This window comes from Macrotis lagotis, chromosome 1 (assembly GCF_037893015.1).
Source record: "Macrotis lagotis isolate mMagLag1 chromosome 1, bilby.v1.9.chrom.fasta, whole genome shotgun sequence".
NCBI classification, from domain to species: Eukaryota; Metazoa; Chordata; class Mammalia; order Peramelemorphia; family Peramelidae; genus Macrotis; species Macrotis lagotis.
The window spans coordinates 187,576,386-187,602,967 of record NC_133658.1 but is presented as its reverse complement, the minus strand read 5'-3'; the positions used below and the strand labels follow the sequence as shown (position 1 = coordinate 187,602,967).

Here is a 26,582-nt window from a genome sequence, read left to right as displayed (position 1 = left end):
AGGACATATTACTATTTGCTACCAAAGGATCAATGATTACTTTATGAATTTGCACTATGTTCCTAAAATAGACAAGTCTTCATAATATTAGAACTTGTATTCATGTGATATATATATATAAATAATAATTTAAAAGATGTGTATTTTTCCAAGTTTTATTAAACTTCTGGAAATATTGTTTTCAAGAAGATAATAAAGGAATAAAATAGTAGAAAATATTGTTTCATCAAAAGCTTATTAATTTCCTTGATGCTTTATTACCAACAAACCAGTAAACCTTTATTTCAAAAACTTAATTTTTAAAGGTATATGGACAACTGGTGAATCAAAACTTAAATCTTCATAAAATTGAACTGAAAAAGTAGAGTTTGTCAGATTTGGTTACTCCTTTCATTGATGCATTAAGAGGTAGTACAGTGAGTGTTTGGAAGGGTCCCTGAATTCAAAAATCCAGTCTTAGACACAATGAGCAAGTCCACTTGACGTCTGTTTCAGTTTCCTCACTTGTAAAATGAATATTATAATAGCACCAAAAAGAAACTCTGTAAACCTTAAAGCACAATATATAAATGCTAGCTATTATTGTTACTATAGAAAGTGATGCACTAAGACATTGTTTCAATATTTAATAGTTTTCTGGATCTTTCCTATATTTCATTTCCTATTTTAGGTTAAGTGATAAGCAGTAAAATGTTGAACTTTACATTTTTTTTAAGGTTTGTCATTTGATTAGAGGTAAATTTTATTACCTTTTCTCTAGTTCTTCCTTACCTTTAAACACACACACACACACACACACACACACACACACACACACTCTTTCATACCCTTGAAAGGAAAATAAACTAGACTTTTACAGTAGAATTATATAAATGATCTTTTCATCATTCTAGTTCATACTGAGAGTATTAGATTTTTCTAACTAGTTTTAAATACTGAGGGGGAGGACCTGAAAAATCTGTGCTTAGCCAAAGAAAGGAACAATGTAAAAGCATTGCAATAAGTTAACTTTAGAATGGAAGATTTTAAGAAGAGGAATGTTGAAACAAATTAGTGTTTACAAGGTTATATATCAATATAAGAAAATTTTATATACTCACTATGGTGCTTATTGATATGATAATGAGTTGTCATTTCTTTGAGAGATAAAATGTTCACTTGTGATGTTTACTAGCTCCTCACTTCCCAGCTCTGATTGATCTTTATCTGATCTGATTCAGCTTGGAACACAACTAAACCCCCTAGACCATAAAGATTAACATAATTTTGTACTGTATTACCAGATTTTGGTTTTAGTTATAGAACCAGAGTTGAACTGTAAAGTAGCACATGGTTAGGGTTAGGTTTGAAGGGCACACCTTCTTCATTCTCCCAACTCATATACCATGTATGTTTCCTTGCCCCGGGGTATTTTTAAATAGGATGTCACTTACACATAAGTGGGATGTTTGAGAGGACTACTTATTGATCTAATCCCAGGTAGAGTGTGTGTGTGTGTGTGTGTGTGTGTGTTTTACATGTTGGGGAGAAAAGGGGATTTGGACCAATTTGTAAAATATCTTAAACTCATATACTGTATTGCCTGTGTAATTTATATTTGATTCTCAGTCCTCAGATTACCTCAGATTTTCCTGTAGATCATATAATTGTTTTTTGCTATGAAAGTGTTAAATTATTGATTCTGTTATTTTACTAATTGATTATAGCAATTTGCAGACAAATTTTTTCTATGCAAATAAATCCTAAAGTAATAAAGCAAACTCAGGAGATAATAGCACCATTAAAGGCTTTATAGATTATTTACTTAATCCCATACTTTTACAAAAGTGAGAAACATTAAGAACAGATCAAAACTGCATGGTTTGTAAGACTTAGAAGAGTTGTTTTTATCTCTAGATATACATAGCAAGAATTTATTTTGTCCATGTTTCATATACCAAAAACTAAAAATGTTTTCTTGTTTTTTTATTTTCACTAGTAGAATAGTTCTTTTAATAATCTTATAGGCTGAAATTCAACAGAATAGATGCTGCTTTTCCCAGGTACTTAAAAAAGGGGGAAACATCTTCCTTATACCTCTGGAAAGTAGTTGGTCCTAGTGTTTTTGTTTTTTAAAAGGAGAGGATATTTAGGGGCGGCTAGGTGGTGCAGTAGATAAGAGCACTGGCCCTAGAGTCAAGAGTACCTGAGTTCAAATCAGGCCTCAGACAATTTATAATTACCTAGGTGTGTGGCCTTGGGCAAGCCACTTAACCCCATTTGCCTTGCAAAAACCTTAAAAAAAAAAAAGTAGGATATTTTAGCCATGGAAGTGATAAGGAAGGAATCCTGTTTACCCCAGCTAATGTTGCCAGAAGTTCTTTCTATATTTATATATTCCAACCCTCAGGGGAAGAATCTACTCAAATCCTTGCACAAAGTCATTGCCCAGTGTTAGGTCATCAGTTATATCTTGGCTGGACTTGATGCTTAAAAAAGAAGGCAACAATGTGAGAATCCTTTACTCACAATAGGACTTACTTGTTCAGACTAAGTATTGAGGTGGCATTAAATCTATGAAATTCCAAGCGCTTTACCAGATAGCATGTCAAATGGCATGTAGTAGATGTTGAACTAAATTTCTCTACCATGTTCTAAAACATTATGGAAAGACTCAAGATGGAAAAAATGTTTAAGAATTAGCCTGAGTCTGTGAAAGATTTATCACCAGTTTGGCAGTAGGGTGAAAATTATTTGTTATATCACATTCTTTAGCACTCTGGAAGCAAGTCAGTAGAATTTGTGGTGACAAATCACAGCATCATGTGATTCACATGATGAGAGGCTTAAAGGAGAGAATGCTATAAAACACCTAAAAGCACTAGATAACTGTCTATTCTTTAGTACTGACAATCTTTGAAAGGAGGGCCTACTATCCACAATGAGTTTATGGGTTCTTGAAGTAGAAAGTGACATGCAGTTCTCTGAAAGGCTCTGGGAATGAAAATGACTTCCCTCCATGTTCTCCTTATTCCCTGAAGTGAAGTAGTCAAAGCAAGAAGAATTGGAAACACAGGTGATCACATTCTTTAGCACTCGGGAAGCAGAAATCAGTAGAGTTCATGATGACAAATCACAACATAAATTTTAGAAGGTACCAGCCTCCTCTATTCTCCTTTGGAAGACTTGATCAAAAGTTGCCAGTTCCCTAGAATGAGATTTTTAAACAAAGACCTTAGTATTTCGGTCAAATTCTAATTAAAAGTCTGAAGTTTTAATGGATAGTCAAAGGCTGGATTTTTGTAGGAGACAAGATGTGTGTCATATTGTTCTGCACGTCTTGCTTTGCACTTCTTATAAAGACAAACAGATAGTACTAAGGTGCTAAGTAAAAGTATTCCACTGGTGGTGCACAGACCTGCAAAAATGAATAGAAAACTTGGCTTGGTGGTGAAGGTGGTACATGCTTTTCTCCATTCACTTGTTCTGCTTAGGCTCAGCCCTGCTTTGTTAGAAGCCAACACACACACATTGTATGTTGTACTTGGTGAGAGCCCATGTAAGGGGTATTCCCTAGCCATGGCATAGATCTCTCTTAGCACTGTTTCTTTTTCTGCTCTGTCTTCAGGGTGGTAGATAAGCTGATACATGCTCACCACAGAATTGGGTGCACACCAGTGAAGGAGTGCAGATGTATCAGTGGTCTCAGACACCTCCTGGAGTTTAGGTGGGTCTGGAATGGTGTCTTCCCCACTGAGTCCAGGACACCGGCACCGAGATGATTTCTGTAGTATATCACATGGAGTTTGGAGATGCTTACAAGGGTGATAATCACAGAGGATATCTTGCTTCACCACATCCATCCTTTCTTCTTTCTCCTCCTCCTCTTCACTGTAATCATCCAGCATGTATATTGGAATCCCTACAACTGAAGCATTTGATTGATGTCCCTCAGTAGTGGTCTGTGCCCTTGGATAGGTTTGGGGAGTGCTTATCATGTGTGGAGGAAAAGGAGGGATCCTGGTATGTTTACTAGGGAATGGGGTAGAGTCTGAAGTAGTTACTGAGATGTCTGGTCCAGTAGATTGGTTAAGGAAGTTTTTCCTAAGAGTATTTTCTTCCCTTAATTCTGATGGAGCCCTGGGTGGAATGGCTAAGTTTTCAGGACCTCCTGTAGGTGCTGTGGTAGGGATGAATCCTCTCCTTTCAACACTTTGGATAGGCAGACCCTGTTTCAAGATAGATTGCTTGTGCAGGATGGAATTTTCCTTGGTAATGTTTGGTGTTCCTAATACAGGGATTGCTGTGGGCCCTGTTTTGTGGAAACTTGGAGAAGCCAGTGTCACTGGTTGATTTGATTCATTTAATGGTATATCAGTACTGTTTTCCAAGGAAGGAGGGCTTGACATGACAGTTATGTTGCTTTTAGATGGACACTTGCTGTACATCTGGGAGAGGGAAAGAGAAGATGAAAAGGTGCTATTGGCATCTGCAGCTGGAATACAAATAGTGTCGTTGGACCTAGGAGAATGAGAGAAACCAGTTAGAGAATGCTTGACATCAGTGTTAGATTGATGATGGGTCAAAGGATAGACTAAGGAAGTGGCTTTGGTATGATTGAAGGAACCCTAAAGAAAGGTCTCTGAATACCCAATCCTGATCCCCTGCCCCAAGGCCTGGATTCCTACATCAGTCATTCCTTTGCGTGACTGGATTTGTTTATCCAATAAGCTTTAGAGAAAATGGTAGACTACAGGAGCAGTGAACTTTGCTTGGGAATTGTAGAGTGAATAGAGGAGGGTCAAATAATGATCCCAGGTGCTGCCTAGGATCAGATAAGGCAGTTCTGGGTATGAAAATAGAGCTAGAGCCCTTTGGATGACTAGGAGCTAGTATGGATGCCTTGAACCCTTAAAAGAGGGCTAATGAAGAACTTCTGCTCCTGCACAGTTGTGGAGAGGCACCGTTCTGAATAGGCCCGAAAGGCAACCAACAGCATAGACTTAACTTTTAACTTTCCTGATAGTTACACATGATGAGGAAGCAAAAGTCAGTTCAACTTTCTCATAAGAAATATCAAAAGGGGGGGGGGGGGGGCTAGGTGGTGCAGTGGATAGAGCACCAGTCCTGGAGTCAGAGGAGTATTTGAGTTCAAATCCACTTTCAGACACTTAATCGATTATTATCCAGCTGTGTAATCTTGGGCAAATCACTTAACCCCATTGTCTTGCAAAAAACAAATATAGAAATATCAACTTCCCTTTCCTGACCTTTACAAGAAATGTAAAGGGACTTCTTTGTTTTCATTACTTTTATCATCTACTTTCCAGTAGCTAATGAACAAATCGTTAAGGGAAAGTAACATCATGGAGTGCATTTATAAGAGAAGGGGAATGTTAAGAGTAGATGGTTTCTAAGGCTTAAGTTCTGTCTTCCCCGAAGTCATCTGATGGATCATTATTTAAATATAGAAGTAACTCGGCCTTCTCAAAGGCTGTGCCAAAAAGTGCAAGTTCCTGGCTAATCCTACAAAATTAGAATTTCCAGTATGGAATAAGTGATAGGACTCCTGTCACCCAGAGATCAATTTCTCAAAGTTCAGAAGTGCTCAATTACTGGGGTGGCCACAAGGTGGCAAACTTTTTTTTTTTTTTTTTTTAGGTTTTTGCAAGGCAATGGCTTTAAAGTGGCTTGCCCAAGGCCACATAGCTAGGTAATTAAGTGTCTGAGTTCGGATTTGAACTGACTCCAGAGCTGGTTCGCCACCTAGCCACCCCATTTTTGGCAATTCTTGAAGACCATCCACAAAATTATACTTTCCTCATTTACCAGATCATCAAGTATATACTTTGTATATACTTAAATTTGTACATGTCTCCCCTGTTTGAATGTAAGCTTTTTTTTCTTTTGGATTCCTGTCCCCTAATATTGCCTCATTTAAATGGTACTGTTTGTGAATTGATAGACTGAAAGGTTGTCTATGTTAGTGGAAGGAGGTTTGCATACTGACAGAATTTCAGATCCTTTAAATGTGGAATGAAGCCCTTTGTAAAAATTATCCTTAACTTAGGCTTTTTAACTATTTTTGAGCCTAGTGGAATAGTTACCTTGGCATGCTGTGTTTCAGAATTTCTTGTTAACACCTAATGGTAATTAACTATTAATATTGTGGGTGTCTTATATCCCAGTTCAGTAATATCAGTCTGGAGCAAGAAATCATAGTATTGTTTTGTGAATTAAGCAGTTTTAGGATTGAGGAATCATCCCAATAAAGGCAATGAATAATTCTTAAGTAGAATGTTCATCAGAATAAACTCATTTAGCATATAGACTATATTTGAAGGTTTATATGGGCAGTTATGTTTGAATAGGATACATTGATAGCATTGTGAGAAAACTGGAGATTCTCTTTGTAATTGAACATTGATATCTGAAAAGCAGTGACAGAGAACCAAAATTCTTATATACTGTTTATTAAACACTAAAATCCCAGGTGGAACAATTTCACAAATGGGGGACATAAAGTAGCAATAGCAATAGGAGAGACAGAAATAATTTGTGTAAGACCTATTAGTAAAGGGAATAGGCATTTTTGGAGACCCCTCTACAATAAAGTCCTTTTTACCAATGAAATAATGGAGCCAATTACCTGCTCAGGACCATTTTCTTTGTGTTAGAGAGGAGCCAAGACAAGTCACAGCTGCAAGTTAAAGGATTACCATACAGGTTGATGAAAATGACCTGGGAGGAATCCAGAGTCCAAGGTTGGAAGGAACTCAGGTTGCAGCTGAAGGACAAAAAGTAAAAGATTAGAGAAAGGGAGGGGTTAGGATAAATTGTCGGTTTTATTATTGTGGTTATTATTAGGGTAATAGAAAATGAATGAATTGTATCAGCAGATAAGAGACTTGGATCCCTGGGCCCACTTCCTCCATTATCCAGCTATGTTCAAGTCATTTAGAACCTTTGTATCCTGTTTTTTACTTCTGTGAAGGCAAATCCTTACCTTAGATGTTTCTAATTCGAATCAAATGAGATATCTGTGAAAAAAAACTCTTTAAGAACAATAAAGCACAATAAGGTAATGAACACTCAAATTTTTGATTAACAAGGAGGACTGAAGGAAGACCTACATACACTAACTATCCCAGATGATAGCCTCTAATATTGACATTGCATTGTCATTTTAGAAATGATACCCCAGATTAACAATAATAGTTAGCTTTACTTTTTTTTAATCCCTTAGATTTTCTTAGGATCAGTCATCCTACCAACTGTTTATACATGGATAGTGTGTGTATGTATGTATGTATGTGCATGTATGTGTGTATGTGAGAGAAGAGACTACATACTTAAGAGATGGCAAAAATGTAGATTGAATGAATTAAGATGGGTATTCTGCCATCTGTCAAGAGCCATGCCTAGTCTCAATAATTTTTTTTTTATAGAATGACAAGCACAGAGATGAGGTTATTCAGCTAATGAAAAAAAGAGAACTTTGCTTATGACTTAAACTTGGTCGAATTTTTTTTCTCTCATTGAAAATTAGTTTATTGCTATTAGTCCACTGTGAAAGTGGTTTCAGATTAACTTCTAAAAGTATCCTGACTTCATCAAATAAATCTCTGGGTTTTTAGCTTGTGTTTTTTCTTCCTTTGTTAAATTATATCACCTCATCCCACCTCATCTTGTATATGTTAATCATACTAAGTTGAGTTCTAGGGCAGTGTTAAAAAGGCAGCCTCCAGGTTGTAGGGTGGGATATGAAACAAGAAGTTTTATCATTAATAGGATGGCTATCTCATGTGAACCTTAGGATTTGTTTGTTTTTTAGTATCAATCGGCAAACTGCTATAAGTTACCATTGAAAGAATGGAAATGTTTTGAAAAATAAACTGGATTTTGGAGTCAGAGAACCTGAACTTAAATCTCACTTTGTTTAGGTCACCTATGTCCTTGGATAAGTTAACTTCTTTTCAGCCTTAATTTTCTCAGTTGCAAGAGGTTGGATAAGCTAGTTGAACTAAGAGGGCCCTTTTAGTGCTAAACTCTATGATTATATTGGAATAGAATCTTATTTCTAGCATTCATCAAAAATGAATGTTCATTGTTCAAGTCAGCATGGTATAATGAAAGTGGGCAGGATTTTGCTTAGAAGATCTAGGTTTGAATCCCAGTTCTGCCCCTTAATATACTACATGTAACATTCTGAGACCTCAGTTTCTCATTTTTTTAAATGAAGAGAACTAGATGACCTTAAAGGTGTCTTCTAGCTCCAAATCTATGATCATAGAATCCCTAGCAATACTTTTTCTACAAAATTCATGGTCTAGAACTATACCCTAGCTATATAGCTATATCCTAGCTCTGGGCTATTATATATACACATATGTATATATATAGCTATATCCTAGAAATGACTGCTTATAGACTGGAATAGCAGTAGCAGTTTTCTCCTAAGGTTGGTGGAGTAGCTTGAAATAATGTGAATAAACTGGAACTTTGTTGACAATCCAGCCAATTTAATCCAGGTCACTTTAATAAGCCTTTATAGTGTCTACTATGTACAAGATATCATCCATTTTACTGGCTAGTAGTGACTTGCCTTTTTTTTAAAAAAAAATGAAAAGAATTATCTAGTTGTTTTACTCAAATCTATCTCTTCTTACTGAAAAATCTTTCTCATTCTCAGTAATGTAAAATGGATTTCTAAACTGCTTATCAGGTATCTTGACTATATATATTTGGAAGAGAAGAGGAAAGGGAAACAGCACTGATTGGCACCTACTGAGAACCAGGCACAAATATCTCATTTTATCCTTAATCCTGCGAAAAAGGTGCTAATTTTATTCTAATTTTAAAATTGTAGACAAAAGTTAAGTGACTTGCCCAGGATCATACAGCTAATCTGAGGCAGGATTTGAAATCTAATCCTCCACCACAAATTCAGCTCTTTGTGACTTCAGGATTTTATGTTAGCACTACCCAACATTCTAAATTTCAGATTGATTCTCCCACTAGTCTCAGTTTTTAGCCAAGGTTTAGTGTGACTGACCAGGGCCAGAGTCAGAAAAATTATAACATCTTCGTTAGTACCTCCTTTTTAGAGTATTATTTTCAGCCAATTCCTTAAATGATGTACCACTGCCTTTTTGCCATCTAGTCTTGCTTCCTAGGCAAAATATAACCAGTTCCATCTAATTTCACATCAAAATGGAAACTGGTGGAAAATCTTCTTAATTTAGTGTCAAAAACAAAAGTGGATGAAAAATGCAATTTGACCTGGATTAAGATAGGAAGCTCATAAAATAATAGTGCATTAACATATACAACTTTGAAAGATAATACAAATGGATGATTAGGTCTGGAATTGAGCTGAAATGGATCAAACTAGATCACATTTGAAAAAACTGCATCATGCTTTCAGCATTTGCTAACTGCTGTGTACAATGAAAGCCCTCCTTTTTACATCAATATTCTCCCAGGACTGAGAGATGACTCCAAATAATGGGATGCCTTATCTCAGGAGAAATTAAATTTCAGATAGCTCACAAGTTAGTGAAAAAATGTTTGGTGTACTTAGGTTTATGTATTTGAGAACTGGTCTAAAAGATTATTAAAGACATGTATGATCAGAAACTGAGGGATCAGAGAAATAATATCACAAAAATATGAGATGAGATAGACACCTTAATGGTTGCACAGGATTGGAAGAAGGGCAGTGTTAGGAATTACCAGTGTGAGAACTGCTTCCCTTACACAGGTAATACAGCATTTGTGATTTCATGGCCCAGTCCCAGTGAGTTGCCTCAGGTACAGGACAGTCAAGTGACTCTCCAGGGTCCTGGAGCTAAGAGAGAATTGAATTTAGATAATCCTGACCCCATCTATTCCTGCTACCTCTTGTACTGGAACCCCTGAAATAGAAAAAGAATTGGGGGGGCATACAAGGGAAGTATATTAGGTATATTTTCTTTGGGACGCAATATAGAATAAAATGTCATGGACTGTTACCTTCATTATTGGAGGGACTTACTAAATACCATGAAATATATCTCAGCAGTCCGACAAAGTAGAAGAAAAAAAACATCAAAATTTATCTTTTCTTAGTTCTGTTACCTCAGAACCTGGCTCTCTTATCTTGAAAAATCGGCTGGTTAACTATTGTCTTAGTTTATTCGAATAGGTTACTGTGTTGCCCTACAAACTAATAGCTAATAGTCTCCAGGAGACCATATATACACACATAAATAAGTTACTATAATTACTGTAATATCAGGCATATTGATAGGGAAGCAAAGCTGTTTTGGTTTTTTTTTAAGGGAAAGGGAAGTTTGGTTCAGCAGTCTCTTTGTAGATATAAGTTGCACCGGCCATTCCAATTTACTCTTCCTCAGATTCATAGCAACTTTCCCCTTTTTTTTCTCTTGTTGCCATTTGTTCTGTTTCTAGTTTTTCATAGTTTCTGGCCTCTGAATTTCCCATATATCCAGTTTCCTCTCCTCAAACCACTCCTAACTCAGTCATTATGGAGGTGGTTTTCTTATGTGTGTTATTAGGCACTGAAGGGTCTGAGACCAAAACTCCCACACATTCCAAGGTATAGGGTTGCTAAACCAGAACTGCACAATTTCAATCCAGGAAAACTGGAAACCTTACTCCCTACCATCTATTTCTGAGTCAGAATTCAACAATGTCCCTGAAAGTTATGCTGTCAGAGCTAAAATAAATTTTTATATAAGCTGAAGTTGAGATTTGGGATTCAAGCTGCCATACACATAGTGCTGTGCCTTTAACCAGGTTGTGATTCCCCTTCTAGACTTAACAAGGATGGATAGCTTTAATTGGCTTTGATGGAATTTTTCCAGTGTAGTTTATCTGGATCAAGTTGTCACAATGTGGAAACTATTCTGCTGATAATGTTTGACCAAACACTGAGACAACTTGCCTATGTGACATAATCTGTGGGACCATCAAGGTTTTCTTGCCCCCATATAATCTCACCAGTTCAAGTGTCAGTATCTGATAACCCCCCATTAGGGATTTTTTCCTTTACGTGTTTCTCCAGATTCTTTTTTTAAAATGAAAAAGTATTAAAGTGAAGAGAAGTTAATTAATTTCCTTCTTTTTGTGGATGCCATAATCTGAGTTACTGCTGTGTCCATAAAAATAACTTGGTGTAAATGGAAAGTATTGTATCATTAATGTAGGATTTCATAAATGCAGATACATACTGAGCAAATAGGTCTGAGATCTCTCTGAAAAACTTACTTTTGGAGTAGAAGAGATTGCAAACGAGGAGTAGCTTCAAATATTTCTGTCTTAATAAAACTCAGTGCTTGAGAGTCTTGACAATCTAGTACTTTCAGGTTAGGTGTAGCCTTGAATATTTCCCCCTGGAGGCTTTTCAGTCTTATCATCTTCTTAAGATAGAGAGATCTGAGGTTTGGTATGTCCTTGATCCATCCTAGTTGGACTAAAACAGAGAGGGGAAAACTCTTATTAACCATACAAAGGGAAGCTAAGGAGAAAGGGCACTAAAAGGGAATGAGTTTCATTAAAATAAGAATACAGCACTCACAAATAACAAAATTTCCTGAACATGGGAGCTAATCAGAACATGCAATTCAAAAGACATTTCAGGTTCATTAGTCAGGGCTTAGGCTAGAATCTCAACTAGAAAATATGACTTATGCAAAGTTTTGAATTCCAGAAATTAAAAACTTTTATATCTTATTGATGCATAGAATTAGAATCTAGTACAAAAGACTCATCATAAACCTAGAGCTGAAAAAAAAAACCAGAGGTCATCCAATCCAAAGCTCTTCATTCTATTGATGAAGAAACTGAGGTAAAGTGATTTGTCTGAAGTCACCTAAACAGTAAATAACAGTGCCAAAATTCAAAGCCTTGTTCTCCAAATTCCAAATTCAGTCCCATTTTATCTTAGATCAAACTGAATGTTAGTTGTTGAATGTTATTCTGCTACTAAAGAGAAGTCAGTACTGGAGAACTTATCTAGCCCTCTGTGTCTTTTCCCTTACATCATAAGAGGAAAACTAAAAGAAAAATCAAATCCATCATTCTCTCAAGTAGCTATGAAATCAATGGGATAATTAGCAGGAGTAAAGGAATGTGGAAAAGCAAGTAATCTGGCAAATTAATTATCTTTTAATTGATTTTAATCAATTTCCTGAAATTCCTACAAAAACAAAAGCTTCATCTTCTGAGTTCTAATTCCATTTCCTAAATTCTCTTGTTTTTCCTGAATGGAATTTATGATGGGGGGAAAAAACTGCTTTCCTTGAGATTAATTTGTATCAATAATGATGATAACAATAGGCTTTTACATTGTGCCTTAAGGTTTGCAAAATATTTTACTTGCATTATTCAGCCCTCATAAAAGGATTGTTGCTTTTGTTATTGTTCAATCCTATTCATCTCCTTGTTTTGAGGTTTTCTTCCAAAGATATTGGATGGTTTGACATTTTCTTCTCCAGCACAAACAGGGCTAACTGATTTGCCCACTGTCCGGTCCTAGAAAGTATCTAAGGCTGAATTTGATGCCTGGAGTCAGCCCCATCTAATTGCTCCAAAACAATTACAATGAGAAAATCTGAGATAGAGAAAAGTTAAGTGACTCATGGTCAGAGACCTACTTCTTCCTGACTTCATGTCCAATGTTCTTCTCCACTAGGCCAACTGAACAGAGGAATAGGAGGGGAAAGGACTGGCTGTCTATTAAGTCCATATTTATTTCCTAACCTCCTAAATTCCAAGCAATGACTATATATATATGTGCATATGTGTGTGTGTATGTATATATGTATGTATTCACTTCCAGAACTGTATTGGATGCTGTTATTAACCAAAGAACCAATTTTGTGCTTTGTGCTTTGCTGTCCCCTCCATCCCTTTCTGACACCACAGACACACACACAAATATATGTATATGAATATAGATGTGTGTATATACATATATGTACTCTTATGTTCATATATGTCTGCCTCTAAGTATGTATGTGTATGTATACACACACACACACACATAAAAACATCCACATGGAATCTTCTTGACTTTAAGACCAGCCCTCTCCTCTTGATGCCACTCTGGCTTTCAAGCCAGATCTAAAGGAAGATATGAAAACAAAATATGGGTTTGTGTCCATACATTATACATGTATGCATACACAGATCTAGATGTACAGGTGTAAATGTGTGTGAATATAATCATAACTATATGAGTCTATGTAAATATATAGACTTTATGACATTATATATAATAGGTAAATACATACTTATATATGGATGCCATATGTGTGTATATACATATGCACCTATACATATTTAACTCAACACACATGTGTGTGTATATGAACTTTTCTATTTATGTCTTCCTTGCTTGAGTGCCATAGTGGCCACAGTAGCATCATGGGGCAAGGTCTAGCCTTGGAATCAGGAAGATCTGGGTTCACATTCTGCCTCAGATATTTACTGGCCACATATGAGTGCATACTTATTGGCAAAATCATTTCATTTCTCACTGTTTCCCAAAGTTACCCAAGTTGCAGATGAGTGGCATTTGTAAAAAGGGTTTTTGCACACTAGAAATTCTTCACTATAATGTCTTTTGTTTAATTCCCATTCCATTCATATAAAATTCCCCAGACTTACTTTCTGCAAGAAAAGTCCCACTCAGATCCAGTACTTCCATGGAATGCATAGGTGTCTTTTCTCCAACTTGAGCAAAGGCTGACTCTTGAATTCCTTCCTGGTCATTTTTCCCCAACAGGGTAGCTGACAGGTTAAGGAAGCTTAGGAATGGGAAGCAGGAAAATGCCCCGGGTTGGATTTCCAGAATAGGATTTCCCACGAGAGAAAGCCAAGTCAGGTTCTGAAACATCCTAGTTTGGCATTTGGGCAGGGATGAGAGCTTGTTGTAGCTTAGGTCCAGAGTTTCAAGGCTCTTAAAGATAGGAGTTTCCCCCCAGTGAAGCTCTTGAATCAGGTTGTTCCTCAGGATAAGAACTTGAAGATTGGAGAGGTCCTTCAGGTCCTGATCCCTCAGTACCTTGAGCTGGTTGTTGCTTAGGTCTAAGCTTTGTAGGGTACTTGGCAGACAGGGTGGGAAGCTTCCAAGGCTTCTGTTCACTAGAAACAAGGTGGCTGCTGTTGTCTTATTGAATTCCTCACAAGTTAAAGTAGAAAAACTGGGCTTGTCCTCCCAGGGACCAAGCTGAAAGAGAGTTGTTATTGCCTTTGGCACAACAATACCTTCTGTGCTTGGTGGGCTCTCAGGTGCTGTCCTGCCCAGTTCCATCATGGAAAGCATCAGGAAGTATAGCATTCTGTGGTTTCAGTGGCCTCCAAGTATGTATCTTTTGGGAAGCAGAGGGAGTAAAGATAGTCAGAAGGCATAGCAAACACAAGTACTCAGAAGCAATTTCTAAATAAAAGACTGAGATGGTTTTTCCTAGAGCCAGAGGGCAAAATAGAGTTTTTACTATAATGAAAACCAGCTCTTCTAAAAGGTCTGCAAGAGAAAACCATTGCTGTAATCTTAGAAAATCCTGGAATATTTTGACATGTGGAATGTTAGACCTCAAAGGGACTCCCAAGGTCAACACCCTCACATTTCCTAATAACTCCTGAGTGTGCTAGCTATCAAGCAAGAACATTAGGCTGTCACTTCTGGTCTCAAAAAGTGGTACTTGAAAACTTGATGAATCTTAGTTGGAATTCTTTGAGGTGGGGAAAAATCATAAGGTAAATTCCAGGGTGTCTGGGAACATGATCTATTTTTAAAATATTACTTAGAAATTATAACTTGACAAACATCAACAAACACCAGCATATCCTTAGACAAAACAAAACAAAAAAGGAAAAAAGGATTGAATATGAAACTGCAAGTTTCTATTATGTACAGCTTATTTTAATTTTTTAAGGTAGATAATATATTTAACATTGCAGTAGGAACTTTATGCTGCTTACCTATGTCTCCTGAGTGTCCTCCTGCTCTCAGGGAATTTAAAAAATGTTACATGTCTGTTCTTTTTTGGTATCACCATCTCTCCTCTGCTGTCTCCCTCACACCCAGCCCCCAGAAAAAGAAAAGCCCTTCTTTGTATTTTATCATAATGCTCTTTAACGAGACCCTTGGATCACTTTTTAACATAAGGTTTCCTTCTTTTATGTGTTTCAGACTTCACTTCTATAGGTGAGGAAAAGATCCTAGAGTCAGCTGAACCCAACACTCCCAGAGAACATGGATACCCCAAGGAAAGCCTTTACTTCCCTGTCTCAGTCTCTGAAGGATGGCTTTAGAGCTTCTGTGAGAGAAAAATCAACATAGCAGTGTCACATGTACTTCTTTAAGATGAGTAATTTAAATATCATCATTACAATAATTAACATATACAGAACACTAAGGTTTGCAAAGGACCTTATATATGTTACCTCACTTAAGTCTCAACAACACTAGGACACAGGTGCTGTTATCCCCATTTTAAAGATGAGGAAACTGAGGTTACGTGACTAGCTCAGAGTCACACTGGCACAGGTCTTCCTAACTCCAAGTCTAGTACTTTACCAACTTCACCACCTAGTTAGACACAGACTTGAAAACAGACTAACTTGCTCAATGCTACAAAAATAGCAAGTTACAGTGGAAGGTATTAACTCTTAGAGTCAGAAAGATGGGGGTTCCATTCCTGCCTCTAACACCTCATTCAATCCATCAGAAGACATTTGCCTACTATGTTCCAAACACTATGACCCTTGAAAGTTATGTGACCAAGGACTAATTCCTTTAATCTCTGAGCCTCTGGGGAATAGATGTCACAGGGTGATCCAATGAAACAACGCCTCTAAAATACTTTGCAAATTGTACTGAGCTACATAAGTGACAGTATTAAGGAGGGAAGCAAAGAAACCCTTAGTATTTAGGCTCTCAAAGCCAATCTACCCCATCCATCTTGCCATCACTATTTGCCCTAGCTCATAATTCTATTAATTGTGCCCTCAGTCACTATCTCCATTGCTCCCTGGGAAACCTGAAACATGAGCTCTAGTCCCAATCATAATTACAGGTTTGACTCTAGGAAAGCCAGTTCCACTGTCTGGGACCTCAATTTCCTCCTCCATCAAATGAGGAAGCTGGACTGGATGACTTCTTAGGTCCCTTCCAGCTTCTACAAAATACAACCACGATTCTGAAAATCCCGGCTCTTGAGGGGGGTGAGAAGAGGGTGGGGGTGGGGAGGTGAATTTAGAGAAGAAAGAGTTCATTCATTCATTTTGTACTCACCAGACAACCTCTTGAAGTATGTAGCCCTCCAATTCTCCTCAGAGTCCCTCTGCTCCTTTTTCTAAAAAGTAGATTTTGACAAAGAACTTGTGAGTCATTCAACAGCTTTGTTCACAATGACAGCTCTTCCCTACTCTTCCCCCATCCATGTCCTTTCTGCCCCTCCACTCATGGTTAGGAGCAGAGCTTACTCTGATCCTCCTAGGCCCCTCCTCCTCCTCCTGGTCCTCCTCCCTCTCTGAGCTTTTCCAGTTTTTAGTTCCTCTTTCTTTTACCCACTGGCCCCCTCCTTACCCTCCTCTATGGCCAGCTCCTTTTGGGTCCATTACGGCTTCCCAATCCCTTTTGCTTTTTCCATTGCCTGAATGCCTCTGGATTGAAACAGAAAAGGCCCCTGCTCTTTCAGGATCGGGGTTAACAAGGGTTAATGGGGCTAGGTTCCCCATCATTTCTCAGCAATCTGCTCCACCTAGACTTTTCCCTTTTCAGGTGGTTGCTATTTCCCTGGGCAAAGTGGAAGTTGAATGGTGAGAAGAGAAAAAAACACCCTCTCCCTTTTAGTCAAATGTCAATCCTGAATGAACTCTGTGTGACCATTTATGTTCAGTAGAGTCTGGTGACCAGTGCAGGCTTGAAACATTCCAAGAAGATAAATGAGAGTCCTCCAGAAGTGTCTTCTCCAAAGGTGGTTTAAGGCACATAAATATACTTGTTGATTGATTCAGTGGGAGGAAGAAAAACGAAGAGAGCTCTGTTTGGAAAGGCCTTTAATTCTTCTCAAAAGCAGAGATAATAAAAGAGCATTACTCAGGTTGTGTCCTTGTTTTCAGCATACATGTTCAGCTGTTTTGTATTTGTGTTACCTGTTTCTAGATGTTAAAATTTCCTTTGTTTTTAATCTCATTATTCTATAAAAAAAATGTAACACATTTGTGGAGTTCCTAAGAGATCAGAGTCAATAGTCAGTAAAAATTTATTGTACACTGTACTAAGCACCAGAGATAAAATATGAAAAAAAGAAAGACAGTCTGTGCCCTCAGGGAGCTTGTCACCCAATGAAAATAATCAGACATACTGGACTAGATCAACTGGGACATGTTTAACAGTGGCACCTGCACACTCTTAAGTGGCAAGGAGGTGAAACTGATTATTTTTTAAATGTAATATTGTTGTTCTTAATTTGTTTAAAAAAAATCAAAAAAAGAAAGAACCATTCCATAGAAAGAGAATTAATGTGAAACTGCAAACTCTCTATTATATATAATTAACATTTTAAAAAGTATTTAATACATTCAATGTTAGTTTTTTATTTTTGCAATTAATCTTTCATTCCTACTGCTTAAACTGAACAATAAAAACATTCTAGTAAATAATAAATTGCTATTTATAAAAAAATATGCAAAGCTGTCTTGCTCATCTGTTTTCCCCTCTATTCTTCCTTTTCTTCACTTCTGTGCATGCTTTAAAAAATGCTTTGATGACCCTCTTTCTTTTCTTTTTTGTTTTTAGCTACACAATCTCTAGTTTGAAATGGAGCTAGCTAAACACTATTTACCACTAGATTGAAATGGAATTTAGTGAAATTATCAAGAAATATATTGGCCCCACAGATTATTTATGAAAAGATAACTCTCCTGGCTTTTCTGAAGAGGTCAGAGTTTTTTGGGTGTGAAGCATTACATATGATATCGGATTATTTTGAGATAATGGTTTTTGGTAATTTTTTTCCTTTTAGTCCTTTCTTTAAAAAAAATCCTTGTAAAAGAATTAAACAGTTCTGAGAACAAGATGGGAAAGAACAGAGAGGAAAATGTATATAAAGACAAAAGATATTATTAAAATCTATTTGAAAATAATGTGCATTTAACTGCAACCAAGGTTTTTCCAGGTTTGACTGAATTCATCTCTTATTTTTAAAGTGCTAAAATATTCCATTGTGTTCATTTACCATTATTTGTTCACCTGTTCTCCAATTAATGAGCTTACCATTCTTTGTTACAAAAAAGAGAGATGGTATAAATATTTTTACACATATAGGATTTTTTGTTTCCCTCTTTGATATTTTTGGGTTATAGGCTTATAGTAGTGGTATCACTAGGTGAAAGGATAGACAGTTTAGTGAATTTAGGGTATAGTTCCAAATTGTCTTTTTTCCCAGAATGACTGGATCAGTTCACGGATTTCCTATGTCTCTCCAAAATTAATCATTTTCTGTTTTTAATCATCTTTGCCCTTCTAATGTGTGTGAGGCAAAAGGTCAGAGTTGTCTTTAATTCATTTAGCTTGGATCTCTTCTTTTCAGAATTTTTCATTTCCTTTGAGGAAAGACTGTGTCATTCCTTGAATGACATTTGAATCAGTTTTATATATATATATATATATATATATATATATATATATATATATATATATATATAATCTTGGAAAAGAAACTCTTATCAGAGAAACTTGCTGTAAAAGTTTTCCCTTTAGTTAACTATTTCCCTTCTAATTTTAACCATACTGGTACAAAAACTTTGATTTTATGTCATCAAAATTGTCTTTCATTATCTTATTCTTTTTATATCTCTTTTGGTCATGATTTTTCTCTCTATTGTTATGAAAGATATTTTCTTCCTCACTCCTAATTTTTAAATTATAAGATTCTTCACACCTAGATCATGTATATCCATTTAGAGCTTATTGGGGTATATAATATAAAACTGACTCTTGTGACAATCTCTTAGTTCTTGATGATTTAACCTCATTATACTGTTCACTTGATTTTCTTTCCCTCTTTTGATTAGATCATAGAATTTGAAGGTTAGAAAGGAAGGACAGGAGGCAGGAGGACCTGAGTTCAAATTTGAACTCAGACACTTAACTGCCTAGCTGTGTGACTTTAGGTAAGTCACTTAACCCCATTGCCTTAAATAAAAAATTTTTTAAAAAATTAGAAAGGAGCTCAGCAGTCATCTAGTTCAAAGCATAGCCAAAAGGGGTTATCTGGCAAGTGATCATCCTCTGCTTGATAGCCTCCAAGACCACTTTTGGATGGTCTGTTAGAATTTTTTTAAAGAATTCTGTCCAGAGACTGAAACTGAGTTGAAGAGATGATATATGATAGCAATTTTGTAATTTAATTCTTTAAAAAATTTATTAGTGCATCAGGAGTACCTGGGTTCAAATCCTGCCTCAGACACTTAATAATTACCTAGCTCTGTGGCCTTGGGCAAGCCACTTAACCCCATTTGCCTTGCAAAAAAAAAAAATTATTAGTGCAGAAAATTGTAACTCTTAGTCTGTAAATTCACTCATCTCTTGCTTTGCTACTTACTAGCTGAATAATATAAAATAGTTAACTTCTCTGGACCTCAGTTTCCTCAACTTGAAGATGAGGGAAATATGGATTAGATTATTTTGAATTAACCTCCTTGCTCTGATTCCTATAATTCTATGAACATCCTAAGAATTCCTATAATTCGGGGCAGCTAGGTAGCGCAGTGGATAAAGCACCAGCCCTGGAATCAGGAGTACCTGGGTTCAAATCCGGTCTCAGACACTTAATAATTACCTGGCTGTGTGGCTTTGGGCAAGCCACTTAACTCCATTTGCCTTGCAAAAAACCTAAAAAAAAAAAAAGAATTCCTATAATTCTACTCTGTTAACGTGAATGAATTCTCTATCTCAGAGTTGCAAGTACAAAACAAAAGCAATTGGTGTTTCTCCTCAGCCCTTGATCAAACATAAAGATCTTTCCTTTCCCCAAACCCATTACAACTTGAGAGAGTTTGGGGTTAAAGGGTGAGAAAGGGTTTAATTATGGAAGATTGCACCAGATTCTGAGATCAGACCAAAACTTATCTTTCTTCCTTCCTGTCATTCCTTATCTAGATAGTGTAGAAAAACAACAGATTGACTCAGACAACCATAGCATTTATCTTAGATACATAATCATCCTCCTCACTCTAAAAATCTCAAAAATTTACTTTGAATCAAAATCCCAGCTTCAGAAAAATGATTCTTGCAAAGATACATCTCAACCTGTCAAAAAAATTTGATTTTTTGATATTCTTATTCTGTCAATAACTGGGTCCAGATGACAAAATCATGAGCTAAAGCAATAGTCTTTTTTTTCAGTTTAAATCCTAGGTGCATTTGCCAGGTCATTCAGTCCTGATCCCAAGACGGCTGGTTTACAGGGGCAATAGTATTGATTACACAAGTTAGGATCAGATAGCATCTGTTGACATTACATGTCTGTAATCAGGCTGGGAGAAGGTTCATGGGGAATAAGGATTTAGAAATAGCATAGAATAACAAAAAGACCAATACATGCAGATTCATTAAAGTTGGGTTTGATTCCTGGCTCTGAGACTTCTGTATGATTTAGGCCTTTGTTTCTTCATTTGTAAAATATAAACACATATATTTGTCTATGTTTGTATGTATGTATGTATGAGCAATTAGGTGGAATCAGGAAGATTCTGAGTTCAAATCTGACCTCAGACACACTACTAGTTGTGTGGCCCTAGACAAGTCATTTAATTCTGTTTGTCTCAGTTCCCCATCTCTCAAAATGAGCTGTAGAAGGAAATGGCAAACCATTTTCAGTATCTTTGCTAAGAAAAATGACCAGTGGAGTCTTGGAGGGTCAAACACAATTCAACACTAATGTGTACATAAGTATATATGCATATATATCTATATATGTATATAGAGATTTATGTATGTATATACATTTATCATTTACTTCATAGCATCACTGTGAAAAACACAAGATAATTCATTCATGATGCCTTATAACATAAAACACCATACAGATACAATGTAATATATCCTTGATAAAAGGTAAAGCTTCCTAATATAAACCAGCCACCCCAAAGTAGATGCATTGCTTCACTGAGTGGTAGGTTTCCCTCTCTAGATGGCTTTGAGCAAGGTTATCAACATCTCCTGGCCATCTTCTCTGTACCCTCACCGGTAGTCTTGCTGCATAAATCTGAAACTAGTCCTAGATGTTTAAAATTTTTCATTTCTAGAATTTCTGTCAAAGAGTTCCATAACACTATTGTTCTATTAGAAACCAGGAGGGTTGGGAATTCAGGGAAGACTGGAAGGATTTGCATGAACTGATGCTGAGGGAGATGAGCAGAACCAAAAGAACACTGTACACCATAACAGCAACATGGGGGCGATGATCAACCTTGATGGACTTGCTCATTCCATCAGTGCAACAAACAGGGACAATTTTGGCCTATCTGCAATGGAGAATACCATCTGTATCTAGAGAAAGAATTGTTGACTTTGAACAAAGACCAAAGACTATTACCTTCAAATTAGAAAAAAAAACATTATCTTATTTTGCTATCTCATAGTTTATTTTTCTTCCTTAAGGATATGACTACTGTCTCATAACATTCAAATGAGATCAATGTATACCAATGGAAACAATGTAAAGACTAACTGAATGCCTTCTGTGGGGGGTGGGGGGAGGGAAGCAAGAATGAAGAAGAAATTGTAAAACTCAAAATCTTTCTTTAAAAAGTTCCATAAAAGTGTGGTATCATGATAATACAAGTGTCAACAACTAGTGACTTTAATACCAAATTATGTAATGATGTAAAACAGGTGATGGGAGAAAAGGTAGTTATATTGCATGTTAAATATTTTTCAAAGGTATAAAAAATGTAAAGTTGATTGTATAAGACAAGAAATTTCATTGTTACTTGATAAATTATTATACATAACACTGTAATTCAAGTATTAGTAAAAATCATTGCCCATGAAAAAAATTCATGTGTTTTCCATTTAGCCACATTAGCCCTGTTAGTCCTCACATCCTTTGACAGTGCCCCTGAGAATTTGTCATTGCTAAGTAATAAACTTAAAAACTGTCAATGAAATAAAGGGGGGGGGGGATCAACTCTCCTATTCCAAATGGTGATTATCATCCTAACACACCAATTACGTTGTCCTAATTTAATCACAATGACCAACAATGACTAATCACTTCAGTCCTAATCTCAGCAGTGAGAGACAACCCTGAAAAGTAGTACAGGGAAATGCTCATTGTGCCAGATCCCTATTATTCCCCCTTTAACTCATCCCAAAATCTATGAACAGAGCAAAGAGGCAATTTCAATTACATGCTCAAAAAAAATTTTGTGCAAATAAAACCCATTCAAGGGTAATTAAAAGAGAAACAGGTAATTAGGAAAAAAATCTTTGCAGCAAGTTTCTCAGATAAAAGTCTCTTTTTCAAGATATATAAGGAATTGATTCAAATTCATAAGAATAAAAGCCATTCCCCCATTGATCAAAGGAATAATTTGAGAAATGCAAATTAAACTAACTGTGAGATTTCACACCTAATAAAGATTGGTGATGGTGACAAGGAAAATTACAAATGATGGACTACAGGAAAACACTTAAGTACTTTTGATGGAGCTGTGAATAAGTCCATACATTCTGTAGAGAAATTTGGAACTCTGCCCCCAAAATAACTGCACTGTTAATTCCTTTTGAGACTGATACACTAGTTCCCTCTCTGCTGTCTCTCTTTGTCTCTCTCCAAATGTTTGTGTGTGTGTGTGTGTGTGTGTGTGTGTGTATACATTCTTTTTCTGCAAAGATTTCCCCAATTGGGGAATGAATTAACAAACTGTGATATATGAAAATAATAGGATACTATTTTTTGTGGTCTTTTTTAATTTAAGTTCAATTTTTTAAAAAGAAACAATTTTGCCAAAAGACATAATAGAGAAACCTGGAAAAACTTGCACAAACTATCACAGAACGAACTGAGTAGAACCAGGAGGATACTATGAAATAAGAGTAATGTAAATACAAACACTTGAAAGACTTAAGAACATTGACATGGTTCAGGAAGGCACACAATGATGAAACATTCTATTGGTCTGACAAAGAAGTAATGGACTTAGGGAAGCAAGTGAAATGTAAACCTTTTAGACTTAGCAGTTTGGGGATTTGTTTTGTTGATTATTCACAATTCTTACAAGGGTGTTGATTTTTTTTTTCTTTTCAATGGGAAGGATGAGGGAAAGAGTAAATTTTTATTGAGGTGGATGGGGGACAAAAACACAGCACTGTGAGAATATTCTATCTTTCCTCAATCAGGTTGCCCGACTTAAAGGACTCTGTCAGACTAGACTTGAGGCAGGTTTGACTATTTGTCATTCTTCTTCAAAAAGCTAAATTTAACTTTCCTCTTTAGAATTTATGAAGTGGTGGTTTTGGGGTTGCCTAATCCCCATGACTGCAAGAATTGGAATGTGAAAGATTGAAAGCAGCATACTTCTCTGACACTACATAAGATAAGAAGCCATAAGAGGACCATTATGGGAGGAGATGGTACCAGGTTGTAAAGTCTCCAAGCAAAATCCATTACAGAGGAATTTCAAATGATTGGAATGAAAATGTAAAAACATTAAGATGACACACAGATTAACATGAAAAACTCTCAAGTGAGCAAATAAATGATGTAATTAAAAATGGTACAATTTAAAACCTTCAGTTAGGATTTTGATAAAAATAGGATTTTATTAGGTAAGTTGACAATATCCAGTATTGAAATATAAAAGGAGAAAAATCCATAGTGTTTTATTTTGAATTGTAATTATAGGAAGTGATAAGGTTAATTTTAGATAAACACATAAGATGTATATTTTCAAAAATGGGCTAAGCTTCTACTCACAACCCACTGGAAAGGACTTTGTTTTATATATTGTTATTCCCCTTCCCAACTCTTCAGAAAGTGGAAAAGAACTGCTTACTCTGGGGAACCACAGGAAAAGAGAACTAGATTAGAAACTAGTTTTAGCTTTGCCATAAACTAGTTGTATAATCTTGTATTTCTGGACTTTCACTTAAGACTTATGTGGACCTTAAGTTCCCCATTTATATTGAAGAAATGAGGAAATCTGTAAATGAAGAGGTTGTGCTAAATGACCATTCTAATATTCTGTGATTCTGTGAAAAGTGTGATCCTCTCCAAAGTTGTCATCTTCAAGTAAATGTTCTTAATCTCATTTTTTTCATGGACATGTTTTGAAATCTGGTGAAGTCTATAGACCACTTTTGGGGGCAGCCAGGTGTACAGTGACTAGAGCACTGGAACTAAAGTCAGGAAGTCATGAATTCAAGTCCAGTCTCAGATACTTCCTAGCTGTGTGTCTCTCTGGGAAGTCATTTCTCCTTATTTGCCTCAGCTTCCTCATCTGTAAAATGAGCTGGAGAAGAAAATGGCAAACCACTACAGTATCTTTGGCAAGAAAACCCCAAATGGGATCACAATATGTATGTGATGGAACACTATTGTTCTAGTAGAACCCAGGAGAAATGAGAATTCAGGGAAGCCTGGAAAGATTTGCATGAACTGATGCTGAACAAGATGAGCAGAAACAGAAGAACATTGTACACCCTAACAGACACATGGGAGTGATGAACAACCTTAATGGATGTGCTCATACCAAAAGGGCAACAATCAGGCACAATTCTGGGGTGTCTGTGATGAAGAATGCCATCCGTATCCTGATGAGAAAGAATTGTGGAGTTTGAGCAAAGACCAAGGACTATTAACTTTAATTTAAAAAAAAATTCATCTCATGTAATTCTGCTATATCTTATATGTTTTTTTCCTTAAGGATAGGATTTCTCTCTCATCACATTCAACTTAGATCAATCCATACTATGGGAATGATGTAAAGACTAGCAAACTGCCTTGTGTGGGGGGTGGGGGGAGGGATGTGAGATTAGGGGAAAAATTGTAAAACTCAAAAAAAGGCCTTTCTAAAAAAAATAGTATGGACTACTACTCAGCTATCTTTAAAGGCATAAATAAAATACATAGGATTATAGCAACATGAGGTTGATGATCAATCTTAATGGACTTGCTCATTTCATCCGTGCAACAATCAGGGACATTTCTAGGGTATCTGTATCCAAAGAAAAAATTGTGGAGTTTAAACAAAAACCAAAGACCTTTAGCCTTTAGTTTTCCCTTTAACCTTTAGTTTAAAAAAAAAAAAAGGTATCTTATTATGTAATTTTGCTATCATTTTATTTTTTCCCTTAAGGATATGATTTCTCAACACATTCAATTTTGATCAATGTATAGCATGGAAACAATGTAAAGAGTATCAGAATGCCTTCTGTGGGGGTGGGGAAGGGAAGTAAGATTGGGGGAAAATGGTAAAATTCAAAAAACAAAAAATACATAGGATTACAAGAGAAGCAAATCCATTAAACTGGAAATTATCAAAATTAATAGAAGTCTACTTGTTCACAGACCCCAGATTGAGTCCCTTCTTTTGAGGTACATTTTTTTTTAGGTTTTTGCAAGGCAAATGGGGTTAAGTGGCTTGCCCAAGGCCACACAGCTAGGTAATTATTAAGTGTCCCAGGTACTCCTGACTCCAGGGCCGGTGCTTTATCCACTGTGCCACCTAGCCACCCCGGTACATTTTCTTTCGCATATTTTTTCTTGTAGGTCTTTCTAATGGCTACACCATTTATTAAGAGAGAAGTCAGGTTACTTCACATAGCCTAGGAAAGAAAAAAAGTCAATCCAAGAATTTCCTCTTTTTCTTTGAACTTATTCAAGTGAAAATATGTGAACTTGTACCATGATATCTAAAGTCTTTTATTACCCTTCTTTCCTTTACTTTCCTCTATGGTCTAGCTGCCCTGGCCTAGCTGCCTCTCCTCTAACACTACTTTCCATCTCTCCACTCTGCACCATTATCTTGACTGAACCCCAGGTTTGGAATGTTCTTCTCCCTCCCTTCTAAGAAGTCCTCTACAGACCAACTCAGTCATCCACATCACTAACTCAGTCTTCCTTGCTGCCTGACTCCCTTCCTTGCTGATCGAAGTCATTCTTCATGAAGCTTTCTGGAATGTGTCTCCTCAGTTGTGCATCCCAAATTCTTTCAAACTGACTCTCCAATTACTCCTTTTGGGGTAACAGCTCTATTACTCAATGCCTTGGCTTATATGGGAACCAGATGGGGGAAGGGGGAGAAATAAATCTCTTTCTCCTTATTCCAAGAGATGGAGTGGTATCCTCCCCAGTGACTGGTTTTCTCTTTGACTCATCTCAGCTCACGCAACTCTTGAGCTGCTAAATTCTCTTAAAGTCCAGTTGGAGTGATGCTCATTTTTTGCACATTCAATCACGTTGTTGCCTTTGTAATGAAATTTTCAATACATGAGAATTTCATAATCTGTGGGTACATCCTGTGATAACATTAACTGATCTGGGGAAAATAAGTCTCCTGCTCCCTTTAAACTTATA

At 36.5% G+C, this 26,582-nt stretch overlaps 2 protein-coding genes across 3 annotated transcripts in view; one reads left to right on the top strand and one right to left on the bottom strand.

Moving 5' to 3' along the window:
- Window positions 1-16,427, top strand: part of CRLS1 (cardiolipin synthase 1) — a 32,819-nt gene extending 16,392 nt beyond the window's left edge. The window contains exons 8-9 of one of the 2 annotated variants that reach the window (XR_012473379.1): window positions 8,705-8,816; window positions 15,182-16,427. The gene's annotated coding sequence lies outside the window, so the exon portion shown is untranslated. The remainder of the gene's footprint in view (window positions 1-8,704; window positions 8,817-15,181) is intronic. The other variant, XR_012473378.1, reaches the window with a different exon arrangement.
- Window positions 313-17,483, bottom strand: LRRN4 (leucine rich repeat neuronal 4). Its single transcript, XM_074209493.1, has 5 exons — window positions 16,286-17,483; window positions 13,654-14,357; window positions 11,251-11,455; window positions 6,629-6,766; window positions 313-4,500 (listed from the first exon to the last, which is right to left on the bottom strand). Exons 2-5 carry the CDS (start codon window positions 14,324-14,326, stop codon window positions 3,234-3,236), a joined length of 2,283 nt encoding a protein of 760 aa, XP_074065594.1. The 5' UTR covers window positions 14,327-14,357; window positions 16,286-17,483; the 3' UTR covers window positions 313-3,233.
- Between the last annotated feature and the right edge of the window lie 9,099 nt (window positions 17,484-26,582).

Excerpts from the sequence above, each read along its gene's own strand:
- LRRN4 (XM_074209493.1), bottom strand. The coding sequence starts at position 14,326 with ATGCTATACTTCCTGATGCTTTCCATGATGGAACTGGGCAGGACAGCA. Across the intron at positions 11,456-13,653 it reads TGGGACTTTTCTTGCAGAAA|TCCAACTAGGATGGATCAAG; the intron begins GTAAGTCTGGGG and ends TCTCTGTTTTAG. Across the intron at positions 4,501-6,628 it reads AAGAAAATGGTCCTGAGCAG|GTCCAACGACACTATTTGTA; the intron begins GTAATTGGCTCC and ends TCATTCTCCTAG.